Source organism: Selaginella moellendorffii, unplaced genomic scaffold (assembly GCF_000143415.4).
Source record: "Selaginella moellendorffii unplaced genomic scaffold, v1.0 SELMOscaffold_36, whole genome shotgun sequence".
NCBI lineage: Eukaryota > Viridiplantae > Streptophyta > Lycopodiopsida > Selaginellales > Selaginellaceae > Selaginella > Selaginella moellendorffii.
The window spans coordinates 190,861-208,391 of NW_003314297.1; the positions used below are offsets into that span (position 1 = coordinate 190,861).

General features: G+C 47.9%; 4 protein-coding genes across 5 annotated transcripts; 1 reads left to right on the forward strand and 3 right to left on the reverse strand.

The window, feature by feature from the left end:
• Positions 1–829: 829 nt before the first annotated feature.
• On the reverse strand, positions 830–4,052 carry LOC9657817. Of its 2 annotated transcripts, XM_024683144.1 has the most exons (10): positions 3,773–4,052; positions 3,481–3,715; positions 3,164–3,247; positions 2,824–2,993; positions 2,612–2,754; positions 2,381–2,558; positions 1,757–2,324; positions 1,590–1,702; positions 1,294–1,537; positions 830–1,240 (listed from the first exon to the last, which is right to left on the reverse strand). In XM_024683144.1, the coding sequence occupies exons 1-10, from the start codon at positions 3,973–3,975 to the stop codon at positions 1,019–1,021; spliced, it is 2,160 nt and encodes a 719-aa protein (XP_024538912.1). In that variant the 5' UTR covers positions 3,976–4,052; the 3' UTR covers positions 830–1,018. The 2 variants fall into 2 exon arrangements, with proteins under 2 accessions (XP_024538912.1, XP_024538913.1); XM_024683145.1 differs by lacking the exon at positions 3,164–3,247.
• A 4,048-nt stretch (positions 4,053–8,100) lies between these two features.
• LOC9653132 (probable serine/threonine protein phosphatase 2A regulatory subunit B''delta) lies at positions 8,101–10,788 on the forward strand. The gene is made up of 12 exons (XM_002977939.2): positions 8,101–8,435; positions 8,486–8,740; positions 8,826–8,931; positions 8,994–9,093; positions 9,169–9,274; positions 9,326–9,416; positions 9,500–9,641; positions 9,694–9,841; positions 9,924–10,033; positions 10,092–10,248; positions 10,307–10,432; positions 10,494–10,788. Exons 1-12 carry the CDS (start codon positions 8,280–8,282, stop codon positions 10,632–10,634), a joined length of 1,638 nt encoding a protein of 545 aa, XP_002977985.2. The 5' UTR covers positions 8,101–8,279; the 3' UTR covers positions 10,635–10,788.
• Positions 10,789–12,013: 1,225 nt separating this feature from the next.
• On the reverse strand, positions 12,014–15,701 carry LOC9657818 (DNA topoisomerase 3-beta). The gene is made up of 15 exons (XM_024683172.1): positions 15,591–15,701; positions 15,479–15,535; positions 15,307–15,410; positions 15,150–15,243; positions 14,972–15,071; positions 14,668–14,914; positions 14,459–14,621; positions 14,273–14,392; positions 14,133–14,212; positions 13,806–14,084; positions 13,583–13,751; positions 13,400–13,528; positions 13,097–13,309; positions 12,872–13,051; positions 12,014–12,817 (listed from the first exon to the last, which is right to left on the reverse strand). Exons 1-15 carry the CDS (start codon positions 15,609–15,611, stop codon positions 12,107–12,109), a joined length of 2,667 nt encoding a protein of 888 aa, XP_024538940.1. The 5' UTR covers positions 15,612–15,701; the 3' UTR covers positions 12,014–12,106.
• Positions 15,659–17,312, reverse strand: LOC9653133 (putative wall-associated receptor kinase-like 16). The gene is made up of 2 exons (XM_002978111.2): positions 16,886–17,312; positions 15,659–16,704 (listed from the first exon to the last, which is right to left on the reverse strand). Exons 1-2 carry the CDS (start codon positions 17,310–17,312, stop codon positions 15,659–15,661), a joined length of 1,473 nt encoding a protein of 490 aa, XP_002978157.2.
• Positions 17,313–17,531: the final 219 nt, after the last annotated feature.

A 17,531-nucleotide genomic window follows, 5' to 3' on the forward strand; every position in this document is an offset into this window, starting at 1 on the left:
TGCAATTAAGACTCCCTTCAAAAAATGTATTTAGTCAAATCATAGAGACTTTGTCTATTGTACGGTACCGTACGTTCACTTAATACTTTAAACACGAGCAGTTGTGGTGGAATTGCTTGAAGAATGCTTGCTTGCTTTTGTTTTCTACTCCTCCAAAACCAGGACTGGCTGGGGCAGAAGAGGCACAATACTTTTGGATCTCTAGCAGAAAGTGTGGAAATGAGTCCTACCAAAGGATTGGCTGCAAGGAATTACATTAACCTTAACAGCTATAATGATATTGAACCATGTTTCTTATTATGGACATTCAAAGGGAATGACAAACACACTCATGAAGAAGAAAATGAAGTCAAGCGGATAAAAAACCATTAATGGGACAATTCCAGCGGTCCAGTATCAGTGGGTGCAGCGCTCGTAATCCATCCTTTGAAACATAGGAGAACATCCAGTGTGCTTGCAATGCTGTAGATCTCCTGCTTGCTGGGAAACGCCGGGAAAGCGGCGCCGCTCGAAGCGCCTGCCTATCAAGCCTATGAAGTGGACATAGTAATAGGGGCCTGGTCTCTGTCTGCGGCCATCAGTGCCCACAAACACCTCGAGAGGAAGGAGGTGGTGTTCTTGTCCAGGCCATGCATCATACAAAACATATCGGCTACAAGGCCACGAGGAAATAGCACGATGTTGCACCCCTGTCGCACTGTCAAAACATTAGGTAAGATGGATCGCTTCCGCCATCCCCCCAAAAGGAGTGATCGTATTTCTCCTCCATACACCTTTGTTAAGAAATGTATGTCTTAAGTGTGCTTTCGTTCGTAGGCGAACCAAAAAATGCAAGCCGCACAATTCTCCGGCTAGAATTCCTCTTACCTTTTATTACTTTTTTTTTTCTAGAATTTTCCCGATACTAAACTTAACCGCCTAGAGGCTTACGAATGGAAATGGGATTTACAGACTTGACTTCGATCTTTTGGTTTTGCTGGAGATCTTTCTTTGCTCGAGAGTTTCTTCGTTTTTGTAGCTACGACTGATGATCGTGCTCGTCCGCAACTCGCACAGGAACAACGGGAATGCTGTTCCACCACTCTTTCATTCTCCTGTTAAATCGCTCGGAGCTCTCGCGACGTACGTGCATTTGCCTCGTGAAGATATCCAAGAACACGGCGAGGGCGATCCACCGGAGTGGCAGCGCCGCTAGAACCAGCGCCAGTCCTCCCAGAATTGCTAATACTTGATCGGTCGCCTGTGGAGAAAATCGAAAGTTACCGCCCATGGGTATGAAACTCTGAAGCTTACCTCTGGTTGAGCCGAGAGAAGCAAGGCGCGAATCTTCAAGAGGAAGATGTTTGCCGCTTGGATCACGCCCTCCAGCTGCGATATTGCTTGCTGCAGCGCCATGAGTTGCTCCAGTGTGCTTTGGCCTGGTGGTATGGGGACGACAATCTCGTGGTCTCGTTTGCCTTTGGAGCTGTAGCGCAGCCAGAGGATGTACAAGACGATGACGAGGAGGAGAAGCGGTGGAAGGTATCGGACCCAATCTCTGCAAGGACGGATTTTTAGCACAGCGACGCCACTAGCGAAAAAAAACTCACCTATAAAATATATACGAGAAGAGCAGACAAAACATTGCTGCCTTGAATGGCTCCCTCCATGAAGCGACATCTTGAAGCCAATTTACGAAGTTTACAGCAGGAATACTTAGCTCCTGTAGTTGCAGAAACGTGTAAGAGAAAGAGAAAAGAGAAAATCATGGAGGTACCTTCATAATAGCGACATTGGTACCGATTCCCTCAACTCTCACGCCTTCGATCGTAGACTGCGCCAGTTCAACTTTTCTAGAACTGCTTCGAGCCTGCTGAACAGCCTTTTCCAGCTGAGTGTAGTCGCCAATCAGCACTTCTCCCACAGGGATTCCAGCGTCCTTGTAAGCATCCGTTCCCAGAGCTGAAAGTTCGGTCACGGCAGCACTGGAGAAGATTCGAGAGCCTCGACTCTCTCGAGAAATCTCGTTTTCTCCCTCTGCGGCTCTCTTCAGACGCTCTGCTAGTGCCTCTAGAACCATGTCTCCGCCAGGTAGTTCCTCCGTCAGCGAAAAAGTGAGTAAGGCTTCGGGATTTCTCGGAAGCATATGGTAAGCTTCCTTAGTCGCACGAAGACGTCCACATCCTAAAACAGCTCTGGCACGGGCTTCTGACCGTCCAACACCTTCCAGACTAGATGACCTTATGAACTGATGAGCCATGATCACCTCACGAACAATCGCTAGCCAGTAATCGCGACGAGAGTGGCCCGTCAACTCGGGAAATTCTATCACCACGGGGTCCGACCTGTTGTGATACTTTACCATCAGGATGATACAACGTAGAAACTGAATATGACTTACAAGTTCTCCGACTTATAGGTAATCGCCTTGTCAAAAAGCCGAGCTCCCCAAGGCCCAGTCAAGTCTGGTTTCACAGTATGGTGGAGATCAACAGATAAATCGTACTTTTTAGGTGCATCATAAGATACAACTCCTGCTGCTTCGAAGTACAATGCTCGATCTGTCAAAGTCAGCCGTCCTGCACAGAGCAACACATAAGATCCCTCATCATCAAACACAGAGGGTTCCTACCCGGCCAAGTTGACATATTAATATGCTGAAGAACTGGCTGAGTTGTGACTGTCCCATCCACATCTATGATCATCTCTCCTTTTGATAGACGCAGATTCGAGACGAGTGAAGGTGTTGCCAGGTTTTTCATAGACTTGATCGTTCTGGAGGAAGAAAAAAGAAAAAAAATAAAAGCTTAACTACAGAAACTAAGAAAACCAGCACCGACATACTTGTCCAGCTCTCCAATGTACTTGTCATATACAGGAAAAGGCAGCCGCCCCCCGGTGGTAGCAGTGAGTGCATCAAACTGGCAGTGTACTGTGATCATGTCTGCTACCACCGGCATAGCTGGAGCTAACCGGCAGAATGCGTCGGGGCCAACAGTACTCTCGACATCAACCTGTAAACCAGCACTAGAATTCTTGTAAGAAACGCAAGAGAACGAAATCAGACATCTATCAGATAGCCACCAATAAAATGAAGACCCCTTTCTTTTTCGTTGCTAAGTCTACCTCTCCCAAGGAAAACTTCCCATGCTAAGCTGAAGTGTAAGAGTGGAAGAAAGAAGACCATCATAGGCATCAGATCGGAATAAAAGAGCGCCGAGTCTTCCTCATCCTTGTCGCCAGCCATGATTCCTTGTTCCTTATCCTTCTGCCATTGGGGGTGAAGCTATTAGCACGAACTTCACCCCCTCTAAGCTTCTACAGACTAGACTAGTCTATCTACACTGAGAAATCCTATACTGCATGATAAAAGATGCAGCTTGATAAAACTACGTGAATCGTACCTGATGCGAAGCTATCGCAATGCTTGATCCTTCTGGTCCAGTTTCATGATCTAGATGCTCTCTATGCTTACGTGTAGCTGCTGGAGACAACACTCACCTTAACAGTGGGCTTATTCGCAGCTCCGGGAGCTTCCCACGCGAGCATCATATCGAAACTTAGACGGCGGAACTCCTTGTCACTCAGATGATCCGAGGTCTGCGTCGCCACCGACAGAGCTCGAAAGGAGCAGTACTCGAGAAAGTTTCGAGCATATCTTCCAGGCGTCTTTGCCGGCAGCGGAGCTTCCTCTTCGAAGCTCCGCTTGAGATCATCGATCTCGAGGAGAAGGATCCTACAGGACCAAGATCAGCCTTGAAAAAAAAAGAGATTTTTTTTCGCTTCCACTTGCCTCGCACAACGTCCCACAACAACATTGGCTAGAGGCGAGAGCTCCTTGATCCATTTGCGAGTACCTGATGGACTGTGCTCCAATTTCACTTGCTGGGCCTGGGGCGATGGCGCCTTGCTGCCGATTGCCCCAAACAGGCTCCTCATGGTGCTATCGGCCATGATATTCTCCACCAAGCTCTTGCCCCTGGACAGCACAGCCATCGATCGATCGCTCACACATCCGCGAGCGCCGCGCAATCGCGGAGCTGCATCTCTCAAAACCCTAATCTCTCTCTCGTTTTCTTGAATTTAATTCATGTCGCGACACGTGTCAGTGCCACGCTCGTATGACATGCATGGGGTCGAGAAAAATTTACAGGCTAGAGGCCCAGTATCGTGTCAACAAATACTGAGCCATTGATTTCCTTTGGTAGCGATTGGAGGTCGATCGCCTCGCCCATGCAAACATCCACGCATTTTTGGAGCTCTTCCCTGTCAAAACGAAAGTTTTGATCCAATCTAGAAACGAAGAGGCAATTTCAACACTACTTACTTTGAAAGAGGTTCTCCCTCCGTTTGAAGGAGAGTAAACAGAGTGTCTCGAGAGAACTTTCCCGTCGATAGATCAGCTCCGAGGATCTGCGAAGATCGTAGATAAGCTTCGGAAGCTGGTGTACCAAAATCACTTACGTTGAAAGCAACTTGAAAGAGTGACGCATTGTACTCGATCATCGACTTGTGGTTTGCGTAGAGCGTCACAAAGCTCTCAAAGTCGAGGCTGTTTGGCGGTGTCTGCTTGGCTCGCTCGCTGGCCGGGGACAAAACGAGCGTTACAAACATGCAGAGAAGCAAAAGCAGGCACTACTCACGAGGGGAGAGCGATTTCGTGAAGTATGTCGCGAATGTATGAATTTGATGGATAAACACCCACCGAACGTAAAATGTCGGGAAGCTGCTCCAGTGGAGTTGTATTATCTAGATTACGCTCGTCCAGGAAATCCTCTCCCTGAAAAAAAAAAGTATTTAGATTTGGCCCACGTCTATTATGTGGTTATTTACCTGTGCACGGATCTGTGAGCAGAAAAACTGTTCCCTTAAGCTCTGCAGAATCATTCTGCCTTCGGCACCTGGTGGCAGCATTGGATAAGGACCTGCACGATTCCATTCGTCTTCCAGAGCAGTGTCAAGCAACGGCATGCTCACCCTCCAAACAATGACAATGCTGCCAGGAGAAAACTGATTTAGTGCTAGTTCAAAAAAAATAAAAATTCTTTTCCATGCCTGTCGACTCCCGCTGTCATAATATATTGTGAATCGTGCGATATTGCCATCGAAGTTATAGGACCGGCATGGGCTACAACACCCATAATGTGCAAGTTCATTTGATCGGCAGCTGGAAATGTTGTTATCCCGAGAATTTGTTCTCTGGTTACATATGCAAGATAATCCTGCAAGCCGAAGGGTAAGAGAACGTCATACAACATACTCGCATCGTACCTTTCCAGCTTCACCGCCAGGAAGCCTGACCATCTGGCTCACAGGATTTCCAAAGCTTGGACCAAGAAATGTTTTCTCGCAAACGTAGTTATCAGTCTCATAGACCCGCAACTTAAACCCTTCGTCGGTGACAAGCACTTGCACCTGAATAGCATACGCATGTAAATGTCTCCAGCGAATTCGAAGCCGAGACAGTTATACCTCTCCCGACTTTGGATCTATTGATGGAAACAATGACGATGGCTTCAGTAATGACCCGAGTTCCCACGTTCCCCTCAAATTAAGTCCCACATCCGTATCTGATTGAACTAGATCATACTCGACAAGCATGTTATCCTGTGAATGGCCGCCTAAACATCAATGCGTTAACAAACAAAAGTATATGAGTACCTGAGCAACAGAGAATAATCTGCTGAGACCCCGACGGTCCAGAATAAACTGCAAACCAACAATAGGCCTCGCATGAGACCTGTATTTACCAATGTATAACCATCTTCCGTCATCCTGATCGCGGAAACAAAAGAGTTCAAAAACTTATAACTCCTACTTAATGTTATCAGAACCTGGTGTCTGCAGCTTAGCAGAGCGACAGCACAACTTCCATCTGCTGCTGCCAAAAGCGTTCCATCGTGGGAGAACGCGAACTGCAGTCAAAATAGCAGCGCGTCACTTTTTGGCAACGGCGATTGCACATTATTACCTTGTGAAGGGTAGATGACGAAAATGAGAAGCTCTGTATATCTACCAAAGTTTCTGCATTAACAAGCTGCGACAGCAAATAGATCGTCAGCGAAACTACTACAAAAAGCGTTCTTACCTTAGCAATACCATTTGTGAAACCACAAGCAATCAAGGAAGCCGTTGGGGAGTACTTGATTATTGAAGCCTGGCAATTGCATGGTCTGCAAAATGTTACATGACGGATTGGGACGACTTATTTGAGATTTGGAAATGACATTTACCTTAAGATATGAAAACTTCCTCTCGTTCACAAGCTCTCTTGTGCTATAATCGTGAACCTATTTCACGTGAAAATAACACCAAGAGTGTTGTATAGTCTAGCTAACAAACCTGAAACAATCCATCCGTGCTAATAGTTGCAAAGCAAGGCAGCAAAGGATGTCCAGTCATAGATTGAACAGTCTCTGGCAGGTATTCTGTTACCTCTTCACCCTGATAGAACAACCAAAATTCGATCGCATTATAATTATCAGGAACAACTGTACCTTGCATGAAGCAGACCCTGGCTGTTCCTCAAAAATACCAGCATGGAGAAGAAGAATGTGTGCCTTCCTTGTACCAACAACAAACGGAGGTACTTTGAGCGAGTTATATGCAACTTCATCTTCACTTTCTTCAATAGCGGAGAATGAGAGGGAAGTAACCTCGCCTGTAAGGAACGCAATACTCAATAAGATGCGTTTGAACAACAAAGTTACCTGCTGCTAGCTCCTCAAACCACCCAGTGAGACCTATTCTTGAGTCATAAAAATGTAAATAGCCATCTGACCCTCCGGTTGCAACATACTGCTTGATTGTTGTCATCACTAGAATTGCCGAGTTGTGAAGCTTGATCACTTTGGTAGCTTGCATTGTCCTTGGCTTTGGATCTTCCGAATCATCTGAATATACAGACCTGCAACGTCTCTCAGTCAGCGAGCTAGATGGCTCTTTTGGTACGATGCTTACTGCTCCCATACAACTACATCGCCATCAGTTGTTGCAGTTATAGCGAATGCGGTATTCGGTACAAAGGTTGTGACTGTAAACAATCCAACCGCTTGTTTCAACTCCGCTGCCTTTAGAACAGCTTTCAGCCCCTCCAAAGATCCTCTAGCATTCTCCTTCTGCAGAACACAGGATTTTTTTATCTCCATCAATACAAACTAGCTACTAACCTTGACATGCCTCCAAAAGTAAACACTCTTTTGTCCATTGGTGACAAGCTCAGTTTGATCACCCCCATTGAAGCGCACGCAAGTCTGAATGTACACAAGAGTAAGAGAAGTTTTCTCAGCTGCAAGACAAACTTACTTGCGGTTTTTTGGAGGCCACAACAGCGGCAGCAAGCGGCTCGCCATTAGAAATCTCAACATCCCAAATGCAAAGCACCTGCTTGGAACAGTATTCTGCAAGCTACACCTTGTAAAAAAATTGAAAAGACAATTGCTAAGCTACGTTGGTATCGTACCAGTGTCGCTGAGGGTAGCAAAGAGTGCTCCATCGGGAGAAATATCAATTGCTATAACTCCACCACTTATATCTTGTGCTACTGCTTTCACAGCCTACGAAGCAAAAATTCCTATCCAAAGAACTCACAAAGAAAAGCCATACCTGTCCGGTGGAAGAATCCCAGATGATAATCGCGGCGTCCGGGCCACAGTCTGCCGATATTATGTTGCTCTTGTTAGGAGTTGGAGCCAAGCATTTGATCTGGTGGATGTGTCCTTGCAAGATTGTCTACACGCACAGCAAAATCGCTGGAATCGAGAGGGCAAATCGATCCAAATACCTGGCGATGCGAGGGACAGTGATGAATAACGATCGCATTCCCAGCGGCATAAGCTACGCAGTCGCGATCGTTCGTCCTAATGTCCACAACGCCACAGATCACACTGCTCGAAAATCCATAGACGCGATGGATGTCCTAGAGGATCCATCACTATGGATGTCAAAGAGGATTGATCGATCCAGGGCGCGCTTACCAGAGCCTGTGGACACTCCATCCGGCTCGAGCAGTTAGGGCTCTGTTTCGAGCGGGAAAACACTCCCAAGTGCCCTATAATCGACGGTTTAGGATCGTCGTACGAATCGACGAGCTGGAGTGGTCCACGTGGCTGATGTTCATGTTGACCTAAAAACTGAGAGAAGCATTACACTGTGGCAGGGAAGCAGGAGCGCCTGGGCGCTGCGCCACGACTCTGGATCGAGGAAGAGCTTCGCGAGATCGCCAGCAGCTAGCGAAGCTCTTGAATCGACGCCGCGCGTGATCCGTGGAGATCTTTGGCGCGGGTAGGGTTCGTGTGTGAATGGAGTCGGCGATGGCGGTGGACGTCGGTGTTCTTGATCCGGAGCTGCTCCAGCTGCCGGATTTGCCCTCTCCACCCACAAAGCCTGTCGCGTGTAGAATGCGGCTGGAAGATCTCTTCACGCAGTGGCTCTCTTTGCCGGATACACATCGACTGGTGAGTCACTCCACTAGAAACCATTTCACGAAAGAACTTTTCTTGCGTAGGTGCTGTCTTTGCTAGAAGATGCCAAGGCAGGACTCGTGCTTCCAGTTCCATCTTCCAGTCCAGGGAATGGAAATTCCGGGGGTGCGATGTCAGCTCTTCCGGGAATGTTTGCTGTTGGAAGCACACCGCCATTGTCTCCTCGAAGCACCTCGGGCTCGCCACTTTCACCCAAGTCTCCCATGAAAAGGACTGGAGCGAGTACTGGTTCTCCATTAAAACGAGCTAGCGAACCGATTAGAGAACATATCCCTCAAGTAAGTTTCTTCTTTCTTTTCATCTTTGTTCTTCTCTCCCTTTTTTTTCGCGAGAAACTCATGAAAGCTCTCTTTTTTTCGGCAGTTCTATTTCCCAAATGGTCCTCCTGCGCCGCAAGATATGGCGGAGCAATGTCTGAAAAGGATTGATCAACTATTTGCGGGGCATTCTTATGGTTTGCCATTGTCAGGTTCATATCGTCCTTATCGTTTAATTGTCTATATGGTTTTCTAAGGTACATGTCTTCTTTAGCTTTTGCGCCTGTGACAAAGGAAGTATGCAAGCTCCCTTCCTTTTTTTCTAGCTGTTTGTTCAAGAAGATTGATGTGGAGGACACGGGACTTGTGACAAGGTTAACGGCATTGTCGTGTTGGTGTTTTTTCCTTTTCTCTTTTTTCCTAACTCGCCCGCATCTTCATCATTTCAGGGACAGGTTTATCGAGTATTGGCTTGAACAGAATATGCTCACATCAGATATGGCTTCTCGTATATTCAACGTGTTAAAGAAACCTGACAAGAAGTATATTACTCAGGTAACTTTAGCAGCCGATATCCTTGAAAGCATAATTGTATCGTATCTCCAGGAGGATTTCAAACCAATCTTGAAGGAGCTTTTGATGACTCACCGCGGTTTGGAATTTCTTCATGACACTCCTGAGTTTCAAGAAAGATATGGTTGGTTGATTTTTTTAGTGTTGTTTTTGTTGTCGCTCAGATCATTCTTTTTCTTTGTTTGCTTTTGTTCTTTTTGTTCGCAGCCGAGACAGTAATGTACAGGATATTCTACCATGTAAATAGATCTGGAAATGGAAGGCTATTGCTAAGAGAGTTGAGAAGAAGCAACCTTGTTGCAGCACTGCTTCAAGTAGACGAGGAAGAAGACATCAACAAGGTCCTAAAGTAAGTCCTATTCGAGATATCCAATATGTTTTTGCTGACAGTGGGATACTAGATATTTTTCCTACGAACACTTTTACGTTATCTACTGCAAGTTTTGGGAGCTTGACACGGACCACGACTTCTTAATCGACAAGACTGACCTTTTGAGATACGGCAATCACGCTCTCACATTTCGTATAGTGGAAAGGATCTTCTCACAGGTAACGTTTGGCACTTTCCAAAAGAATGATCGTTCGAGTTCTCGGTTCCTCTAATGTGCTTTATGTTTTTAGTATTTGTCAGGTTCCAAGAAAGTTTACGAGTTCCGTGGAAGGAAAGATGGGTTACGAGGACTTTGTGTGGTTCATTTTATCGGAGGAGGACAAAACGTCTGAACCAAGCTTGGAGTACTGGTAAGCGACGTCTTGAATCTTCTGTAAGATCGATCGATTGACAGATCGCGACTTCCAGGTTCAAATGTATCGATCTGGATTGTGACGGAGTGGTGACTCCAAACGAGATGCAGTACTTTTACGAGGAGCAATTGCATCGCATGGAGTGCCTAGCTCAAGACCCCGTCCTCTTCGAGGACATAGTCTGCCAGATGACGGACATGATCTGCCCAGAGGTGCGTTAGCTGTTTGTAGCTTCCGGGCTCTCGTCAATGCTTATGTGATCCATTGCAGAAGCAAGGGCAGCTAACGCTACGCGACCTGAAGAGGTGCAAGCTTTCTGGCAACTTCTTCAACATTCTCTTCAATCTGAATAAGTTCGTGGCGTTCGAGACACGCGACCCATTCCTCATCCGACAAGTAAGAGTTTACTTTGAGATGGTTTCGTTCACGGGAAGGCTCTTGACTCCCGTGTTTCCAGGAGAGGGAGGATCCAACGCTAACAGAGTGGGATCGCTTTGCTCACCAAGAATACATCCGCTTGTCGATGGAGGAAGACGCGGAGGATGCATCAAATGGAAGTGCCGAGGTGTGGGATGAATCTCTAGAGGCGCCATTTTGAGTGTTTTTCGTGGTTCTGGTTTCCTTTTTCTTGGGTAGGAAGGTAGGCTCAGGCAGCAGCAACAGTGCTTTGTACAGTAATTCTTCGTTGTCTCCATTATATCTCTTCTTGGTTTAGAAAGCTCTTAACACGTATTTGATTCATTCCTGATCTAGCCTAGAAGAAGTGTCCAAAGCAACAGTGTCATGCATACATCACCATTGCTTCTAGTTGCGTTAAATGACGATAATAATGATAATTTAAGCACACTTAAAACTGGTTCAAACAAGACGTGTGTTCACCTCGTGTCTGCAAGAGGGAACAGACTTCTTTACTGAGAACTCACTGTCTCTCTGCACAGACATGGGTGCTTCAGGCTCAAAAGCTAGTGTGAGGATTGAGAACCAGACTAGCCATCCTCTTGTTCTGCGCGACAGATTCAGGACGATCTACGGGCAGTCGTTTGGGGTGGTGAAGCCCAACAGCGTGAGGCCGCAGAATGTGTTGATCAGGATCCCATCGCGCACTTACTTCCGCGTAGCCATCCTGCTGCTGGAGCCAAACGGAGACGAGGTGCCCACGGGCCTGCACATCGACCTGAGCGACCTCGTGTGTCCAGCAGATTCCCGAAAGAGCTTCCGCGTGACGGAGGAGGCGTCCAACGTTTTCCACCTGCGCGATGGCTCCGGCGAGGAGATGAAGACGGGCCGGGTGGTAAGCGGTGAGATACTCTATTCCAAGTACACTGGCACCGCCACCACGCCCACGCGGAACAGATCAAGTGCGGGAGCTTTGATTGGCTCGACAGCGTGAGCAAGACGAAGTGAGTTCGCTTCTTCTTGCTCATACTCTGGCTTGAGATCGTCGTCTCGATCTATGGAGGAAACACAAAACTAAATAAACCCAGTGTATCTGTGGATGCTTTGAAATGATTAAGCCCGCGAAGTTTGACTTTTGGTAGTGTCGATCAGGGTAGTGTCATTTTTTCTTGTTCTTCGCCAAGAGCAAGGATCGATGGGAATGTTGAGATTGTCCGTCCTCTCCCCCAGTAACAACTGATATTGGATTATCAAAAAGATATTCAATGGTGTGAACATGACGACGCGGTGTTTACTTTGACTTTGTCATGAGACCAGGTCAAATGGCAAATCTCATCACCTCATAAGTAGGGTATGATCAGCTTTTCATCAACAAACCTTCTTATGAGACCAGGTCATTGTGTGATGTGCGCCGCCGAGCCATTCGCGAGCCGGCGAGTGTCCAAAACCTATACAAACAAAGAAAAACACACAGTCTATTCTTTCTTTCACTGTACCAAAAGAGAAACCATACCATTTCTTTCTATTCCAAATGGCACAACAAGCCAACAAAGAAGCTACTCATTTTTCTCCAGAACAGTATTAGCGCCAAGAAAAAAGAACCGAAGTCGAATTACCTGGTCAATTTCATCGTTCAAATATTAGGGTTTATAGTTTTGGAGGGAAAACACGAGGCTAGAAATCCCTGAAACTCATCCGGGGATCTTGGTGCTTTCCTCGCCCGCCACCTCTCCCTCCACCCCTCCCTCGCCCTCTCCCTCGTCCTCTCCCCCTCCCTCTCCCCCTCCCTCGCGATCGCCCAAAGCTCTTGCCGTGCTTCATCACCACCAGGGACTGCAAGAGCTCGTCGCAGACCACGCACGCCGTGTGGAGCGTCCTCCCGCCCTCCAGCGGCGTGTTGTTCTTGTGGAAGTCCACCTCCAGGAGCGCCGAGCCACAGTCGTCGCAGTAATCGTGCTCGCTCCTCGACACCTTGTGCGTGTTGGCGGGGAGGTAGACGAGGAAGCTACACTTGTTGCAGTCGAGCCTCCACTTTGGCGCGCTGATGGGATCCAGGATGAGCGTTCCATCGCACTCGGGGCAAGCGCACACTCCCTGCTGCATCACCGAGTGGCGGCACGTCGCGTGAGGACACATCGTGCATGGCATCCCCGCCCCTGTGGCTGCTCGTCCCCGTCTTGTGTTTGGATTTCCATCGCCAGGAGCAGTGCCACTGGCTTGATCATCGCTGGAGGTTGTGGCCTCGCTGCTCGGGTCTCTTGCTGGAGATTCCAGAGGGTGATTGTAGCAGTAGGGACAGAGGGGATAGGATTTCCCGTCGGGTCCTCCGAGGGAGAACAAGACGAGCTCGAAGTTGTCAAGTGGACAAGCTAGCTCCTTGTAGAGCTGAGGAAAAAAAGAGTTTTTTCTTAGCGTGTCTATTCCCTGGAGAAGGATTACCTTGATGGAACCATTTTGCGGGACCGGGTATACTTCCTCGCAGGTTGAGCAGTAGAGACGAGATGGCCGCAGCGTGATGTATTTCATGTAGCGCTTGCATTTCCCACACTTGCTCAAGGGCCGTCCGGAGTCCGCGAGAGGAGAGAAGTGAGCCTCGAACAGAGCGTCCATCTTCTCGATCTATGGAGAGAAACAGTTGAGAAACTTAGAAAACATGGTGCTTGCCTCGGACACGAAGTTCTTGAACTTGGCGACGAACTTGTCCAGCGAGTTGCGCACCACGGTTTCGTGATCCACCTGACCTTTGGCAATCAGCGTGATTTGCTGCTCTATGAAGCTCCGGATGTCCGGGAGGCATAAATCCGCGTCGATGGTTTGATAGCCTCGAATGAGTGTTATACCGAGAGCAGTAGGCACAAGGCGCCTTCCAGTTTGTACCTTCGAGAAAAATAGAAGAAAAAAAAACACATTTTTAAACAACTCAAAAACAGAGAGAAAGAAAGAAAGAAGAAAGAAATCTTCTTTTACCTGTACGTAGTTTCTCTGGCATATGTTGTTGATATGCACTGGAATGGACGCGTCCGTACCAATCCCATGCTTCTCCATCAGAGATATCAGGTCGCTCTCAGTCAAGTAATCAGGAGGAGAGGTTCTTCCCTGACAAGACCAAGACGAGAATAAAACAATGGGAAAAGCTTTGAGATGGTATACCTGGTAGAGCTCAACCTCTGAGCAAGGAAGACTCTCGCCAATAGTAAACGCAGGAAGATTTTCGTCCGTGACAGCCATCCACGGCATAGCTATTGTGAATCCCGGCGATGTCACAACTTTCCCCGAGCAAGTGAAAACCTCGCCTCCACCGGAGAAGGTAACTTTCGTCCTGCGTTCCTCAAGCTCAGCAAAACTAGAAGAGAATGAAAAATTCTTAGCTTACCGCTTATACTTGCAGTCCGGGCTCACACTCCCAAGAAAATGCCTGGAGATGTAATCGTAGAGCCTCCAGGCATCTCCTCCAAGCTCGGACTCGGTCCCGGAACGCATTGGAGTGATTGGAGGATGGTCGCCAGCGTCGGTGCCGGACTTTGGGGCTCGAACGCCAGCAGCTATCAACGATCGAGCGTAGTCTCCAAAGACGGGATGGTTTCCCAGTGGAAGCAGTGACTCCTTTACGTCAAAACTCGCCGGGTAGGCTGTGCTCTCGGTCCGGGGATAGCTGTTAGTTTATTCATGAGGACAGAAGAGCGAAGAAGAAATGGCAAACCTTATGTATCCTTGGACGTAGAGACGCTCCGCAATTTGCATGGCGTGGTGAGGACCCATGCCAAGAGCTGTCGAAGCAACCTATCGAAAGAAAACGAAAAAGAATGGTAAGTATGTGGAAATCTATCATATGGAGCGAACCTTGAGCATGTTGACAGTGTTAAGTCCCGTTGGACGAGCCTTTCGCTCCTCTTTTTGTGAAACATCGAGGACTTTCAGAGAACCGCTTTTGAGCACCGCTTTCTGAGGGACTAGAGCTGTCTAGAAAACACGCAAAACTTCATACCAGAAGTTGTGAAGATGAAATAGAAGCCTTGCACAACTTACTGCCTGTTCGAAGACTCTCCCGCGCTCCCAGTCCAGTTGCAGCGAGTGTCCACCTTTGCTCAAGCGCGGATGCAAAGTCCAGAATGGCTTCGGAACGAAAGTGATGATCTGAGTGTGCCGCTCCACGCAAAAACCAAGAGTTGGAGTCTGGCAAGGTCCAAAACTGTTGTGAAGCAATGAGAAAACACAACACGAGAAGACCAACTTACGAGATGACGCTCGAGTCCAGGTTGCCGTATTTTCCTTGAAAGAAACGAGTCTGGAAGCGAGTGAATGCCACTCCAACTTTTAAATCGATCTCCTGCCGAGCATCTACCGCAAGCGCCTCGTTTTGGTTTGGCTCAACCAGGCTGCTCATGGCAGTCTTTACATCCTTCTCGCTCACAGCGGAGAAGCGAGCTCTGAACACTTGCTGTCCGGATCGTTTCTTCATGACAGGCAAAACATTCTCCATAACTAGAAAAAAAACAAAGATGTCTCTAGAAAGAAAAAGAGAAAACCAGTAATAAGAACCTTCAAAGCAGATGTTTTCTCCTTCTCGGTCGCAGTCGAGCCACAAGACAAGGGAGTCGCAGCCGCGAGCTTCTTGCCTGAGATGCTTGCAAACGTGAGCCTGAAAAGCAGACCAAAGGAGAAAAAAAGAACAGGAAGATCACACAGTAAGAATAAGTTCATTGCCGAGTGAGGTTACCTTGGGATTTGCTTCGTTTTTCAACGTAGGAGCTCCGAAAAGATCCAATGGATCCGTCAGCTCCCAGTTCTGATACTTTGGAGGAAAATCAATGCTGGAAAATCCAGAAAGCTAGTGAAAAGAAGAACAAAGAAAACGAAGAACGACGGTTTCTCACCCATAGACATGACCAATGACAGAAGTAACCTTGTAGTGCGCTTGGAAACCTCTAAACGTTCCATCAAACTCGTGAACATCCAAGTAGGATTTCCTAGTGCTCATCTGAAGAAAATAGGAAAAGATTCAAGCATGGAATGAGAGAGCGAAAACTTTGAGAGACAAAAACTTACACGACCAGAAGAGAGAAACGAAGCCAGCATTCCGGCAATGCTGGGCTTCTCCGCCACCTACAAAACAAGAGCCCATCACCCAATCGAGAGACAGAACGGTTCTTTCACATACCATGAGGACGACGGGCGCCATCGCTTGCTTAAACCCTACCTAGACTTCCAAGGCGGTCTAAAAAACGTTTATACTCGCGAGGTCACTTCTCCCGAGTCTAAAAAACTCCTCATCTCCTCTCTTATGCTCGTGAGCTCTTCCACCACTTCTCTCATCTTGGGTCTATTCGCTCCACACTCGGCCAAGCACTTGTCCGCCAAGGCGGCCACCCTCGCGACGCTGCAGCGCTCCACCGCGCTCACCACTCCCATCTTGGGATCCACGAGCTCCTCAATCATCTCCATCCTTATCAGCGGCAGCGAGTAGAAGGCCAAGTTCACCCTGCTCGATTCCCTCCCAAAATCCAGCGGCTTTTGCCCCGTCACGAGCTCCAGCAGCACCACTCCAAAGCTGTAGACGTCGCTCTTGTCCGTGAGCCTGAAAGTGGTCATGAGCTCCGGATCGCAGTAGCCTGGAGTGCCTTGGATCCGGAGCGTGGAGACGTGCGTGGTGGCGGCAAAGTCGGCGACCTTGGCACTCAGGCTATCATCCAGGAGAATGTTGGACGATTTCACGTCGCGGTGGTAGATCGGCGGTGCCGCCACCGAGTGGAGGTACGCCAGCGCCTCCGCGGTCTCGATAGCAATCTGCAGGCGCTGCTCCCAGCCGAGAGGAACCACCCCTCGCTTGCACTGCAAGTGTTCCAGCAGCGTTCCATTGGTGACGTATTCGTACACGAGCAGTGGAGGGGCGTTTCGGCGAGTATCCATGCACCAGCCTTTGAGCTTTACCAGGTTCCTATGGTTCACCTGGGAGAGAATGGTGATCTCGTTGAGGAACTGCTCGTCCATGACTCCAAAGTTGGCGGAGCTTTTGCTGCGTTTGATGGCAACCACGGTGCCGTCTTGCAAGATGCCCTTGTAAACCGTGCCGAATCCACCGCTTCCCAGCTTGAACTCCTCGTTGAACCCTTGGGTTGCAACGTGCAAGTCCTTGTAGGAGTAAATGTGCCTTGCCTCGAAATCGTTCAGCCTTTGTGCGAGATGGGAGCGTTGCTGTCGGTTTTCGTGCAGTCTGAACCTGTAGACGTACGTACAGCAGCAGCCGAAGATCAGCAAGGAGCATACAGCAGAAGCTACACATAATCGATTAGAACATAACCTGGATTAAAAGTTTTAATACCTGATATTACAGCGATCTTTCTCTGTGAATGCCGGGTCAGGGGCAGGGACGTTGGAGACTGAGAAGTAATCACATCTAGAAACATAACAAAGAGACCATATAGAACTTGAATCATGAAATTGAGATGAATTCACCTTCATCATCTGTGATGCATAGAAAGAAAGTTGAATTGTAGCCCGTGTAGCCGCAAGTCCCTCCCGACTTCACACACTCCGCACACTTGAATGCACGCCTAGAATCTACGTACCAAGACACCTCTGTTGTGCACCGGCGATCCGGAACGAAGTTTGGGCTGCACGACTCTGAGAAATTGTTGAAATAGATGCCCGGGAGGAGATTTCTGATGGAGATGGGGCTCCTTATCTCGAGCTTTCTATCGGGGTAGAGAATGGTGAGGGGATAATCAGCGCCATTGTTGAGAGTTAGCACGAGAGCGTTGCCAGTGCACTTGAGCAAGTGAGAGGGATCTCCGCATCCAAATTGCAATCCAAAGGGATAGTGCACATCTTGAATTCCGCAGGAGCTTGCACATTCTTTCGCAGCGCTACCAATTATTGCCATAATTCCCTGGTGTGAGAGCACTATAGTGAGCAGCAAGAGATTCATGCTCTTCCCGTTTTCTGAGAATGTAGATGACTTTGAGCCGTGAGAGGCACGGTGTCATGTGTGTGTTGAACCTCAGCACATTATAATTTTTTTAATAATTATGGTTATATTACTTTTTTGGCTTGTTTAGATGAAATAATCTTTATTCCACTATAACCCAAAAGGTAATGGCTC

Bases quoted from the DNA above. Each gene is read 5' to 3' on its own strand.
- LOC9653132 (XM_002977939.2), top strand. From the start codon at position 8,280: ATGGAGTCGGCGATGGCGGTGGACGTCGGTGTTCTTGATCCGGAGCTG. The intron at 9,094-9,168 runs GTTAACGGCATT...TCATCATTTCAG, and splicing joins GACACGGGACTTGTGACAAG to GGACAGGTTTATCGAGTATT. The intron at 9,275-9,325 runs GTAACTTTAGCA...TCGTATCTCCAG, and splicing joins ACAAGAAGTATATTACTCAG to GAGGATTTCAAACCAATCTT.
- LOC9657817 (XM_024683144.1), bottom strand. From the start codon at position 3,975: ATGGCTGTGCTGTCCAGGGGCAAGAGCTTGGTGGAGAATATCATGGCC. The intron at 2,755-2,823 runs GTATGTCGGTGC...TTCTTCCTCCAG, and splicing joins TACATTGGAGAGCTGGACAA to AACGATCAAGTCTATGAAAA. The intron at 1,703-1,756 runs GTACCTCCATGA...CTGCAACTACAG, and splicing joins CCAATGTCGCTATTATGAAG to GAGCTAAGTATTCCTGCTGT.
- LOC9657818 (XM_024683172.1), bottom strand. From the start codon at position 15,611: ATGGCGCCCGTCGTCCTCATG. The intron at 14,915-14,971 runs GTTCTTATTACT...TTTTTTTTCTAG, and splicing joins AGAAAACATCTGCTTTGAAG to TTATGGAGAATGTTTTGCCT. The intron at 14,085-14,132 runs GTTTGCCATTTC...ATAAACTAACAG, and splicing joins TACGTCCAAGGATACATAAG to CTATCCCCGGACCGAGAGCA.
- LOC9653133 (XM_002978111.2), bottom strand. From the start codon at position 17,312: ATGGCAATAATTGGTAGCGCTGCGAAAGAATGTGCAAGCTCCTGCGGA. The intron at 16,705-16,885 runs GTGAATTCATCT...GATTATGTGTAG, and splicing joins ATGCATCACAGATGATGAAG to CTTCTGCTGTATGCTCCTTG.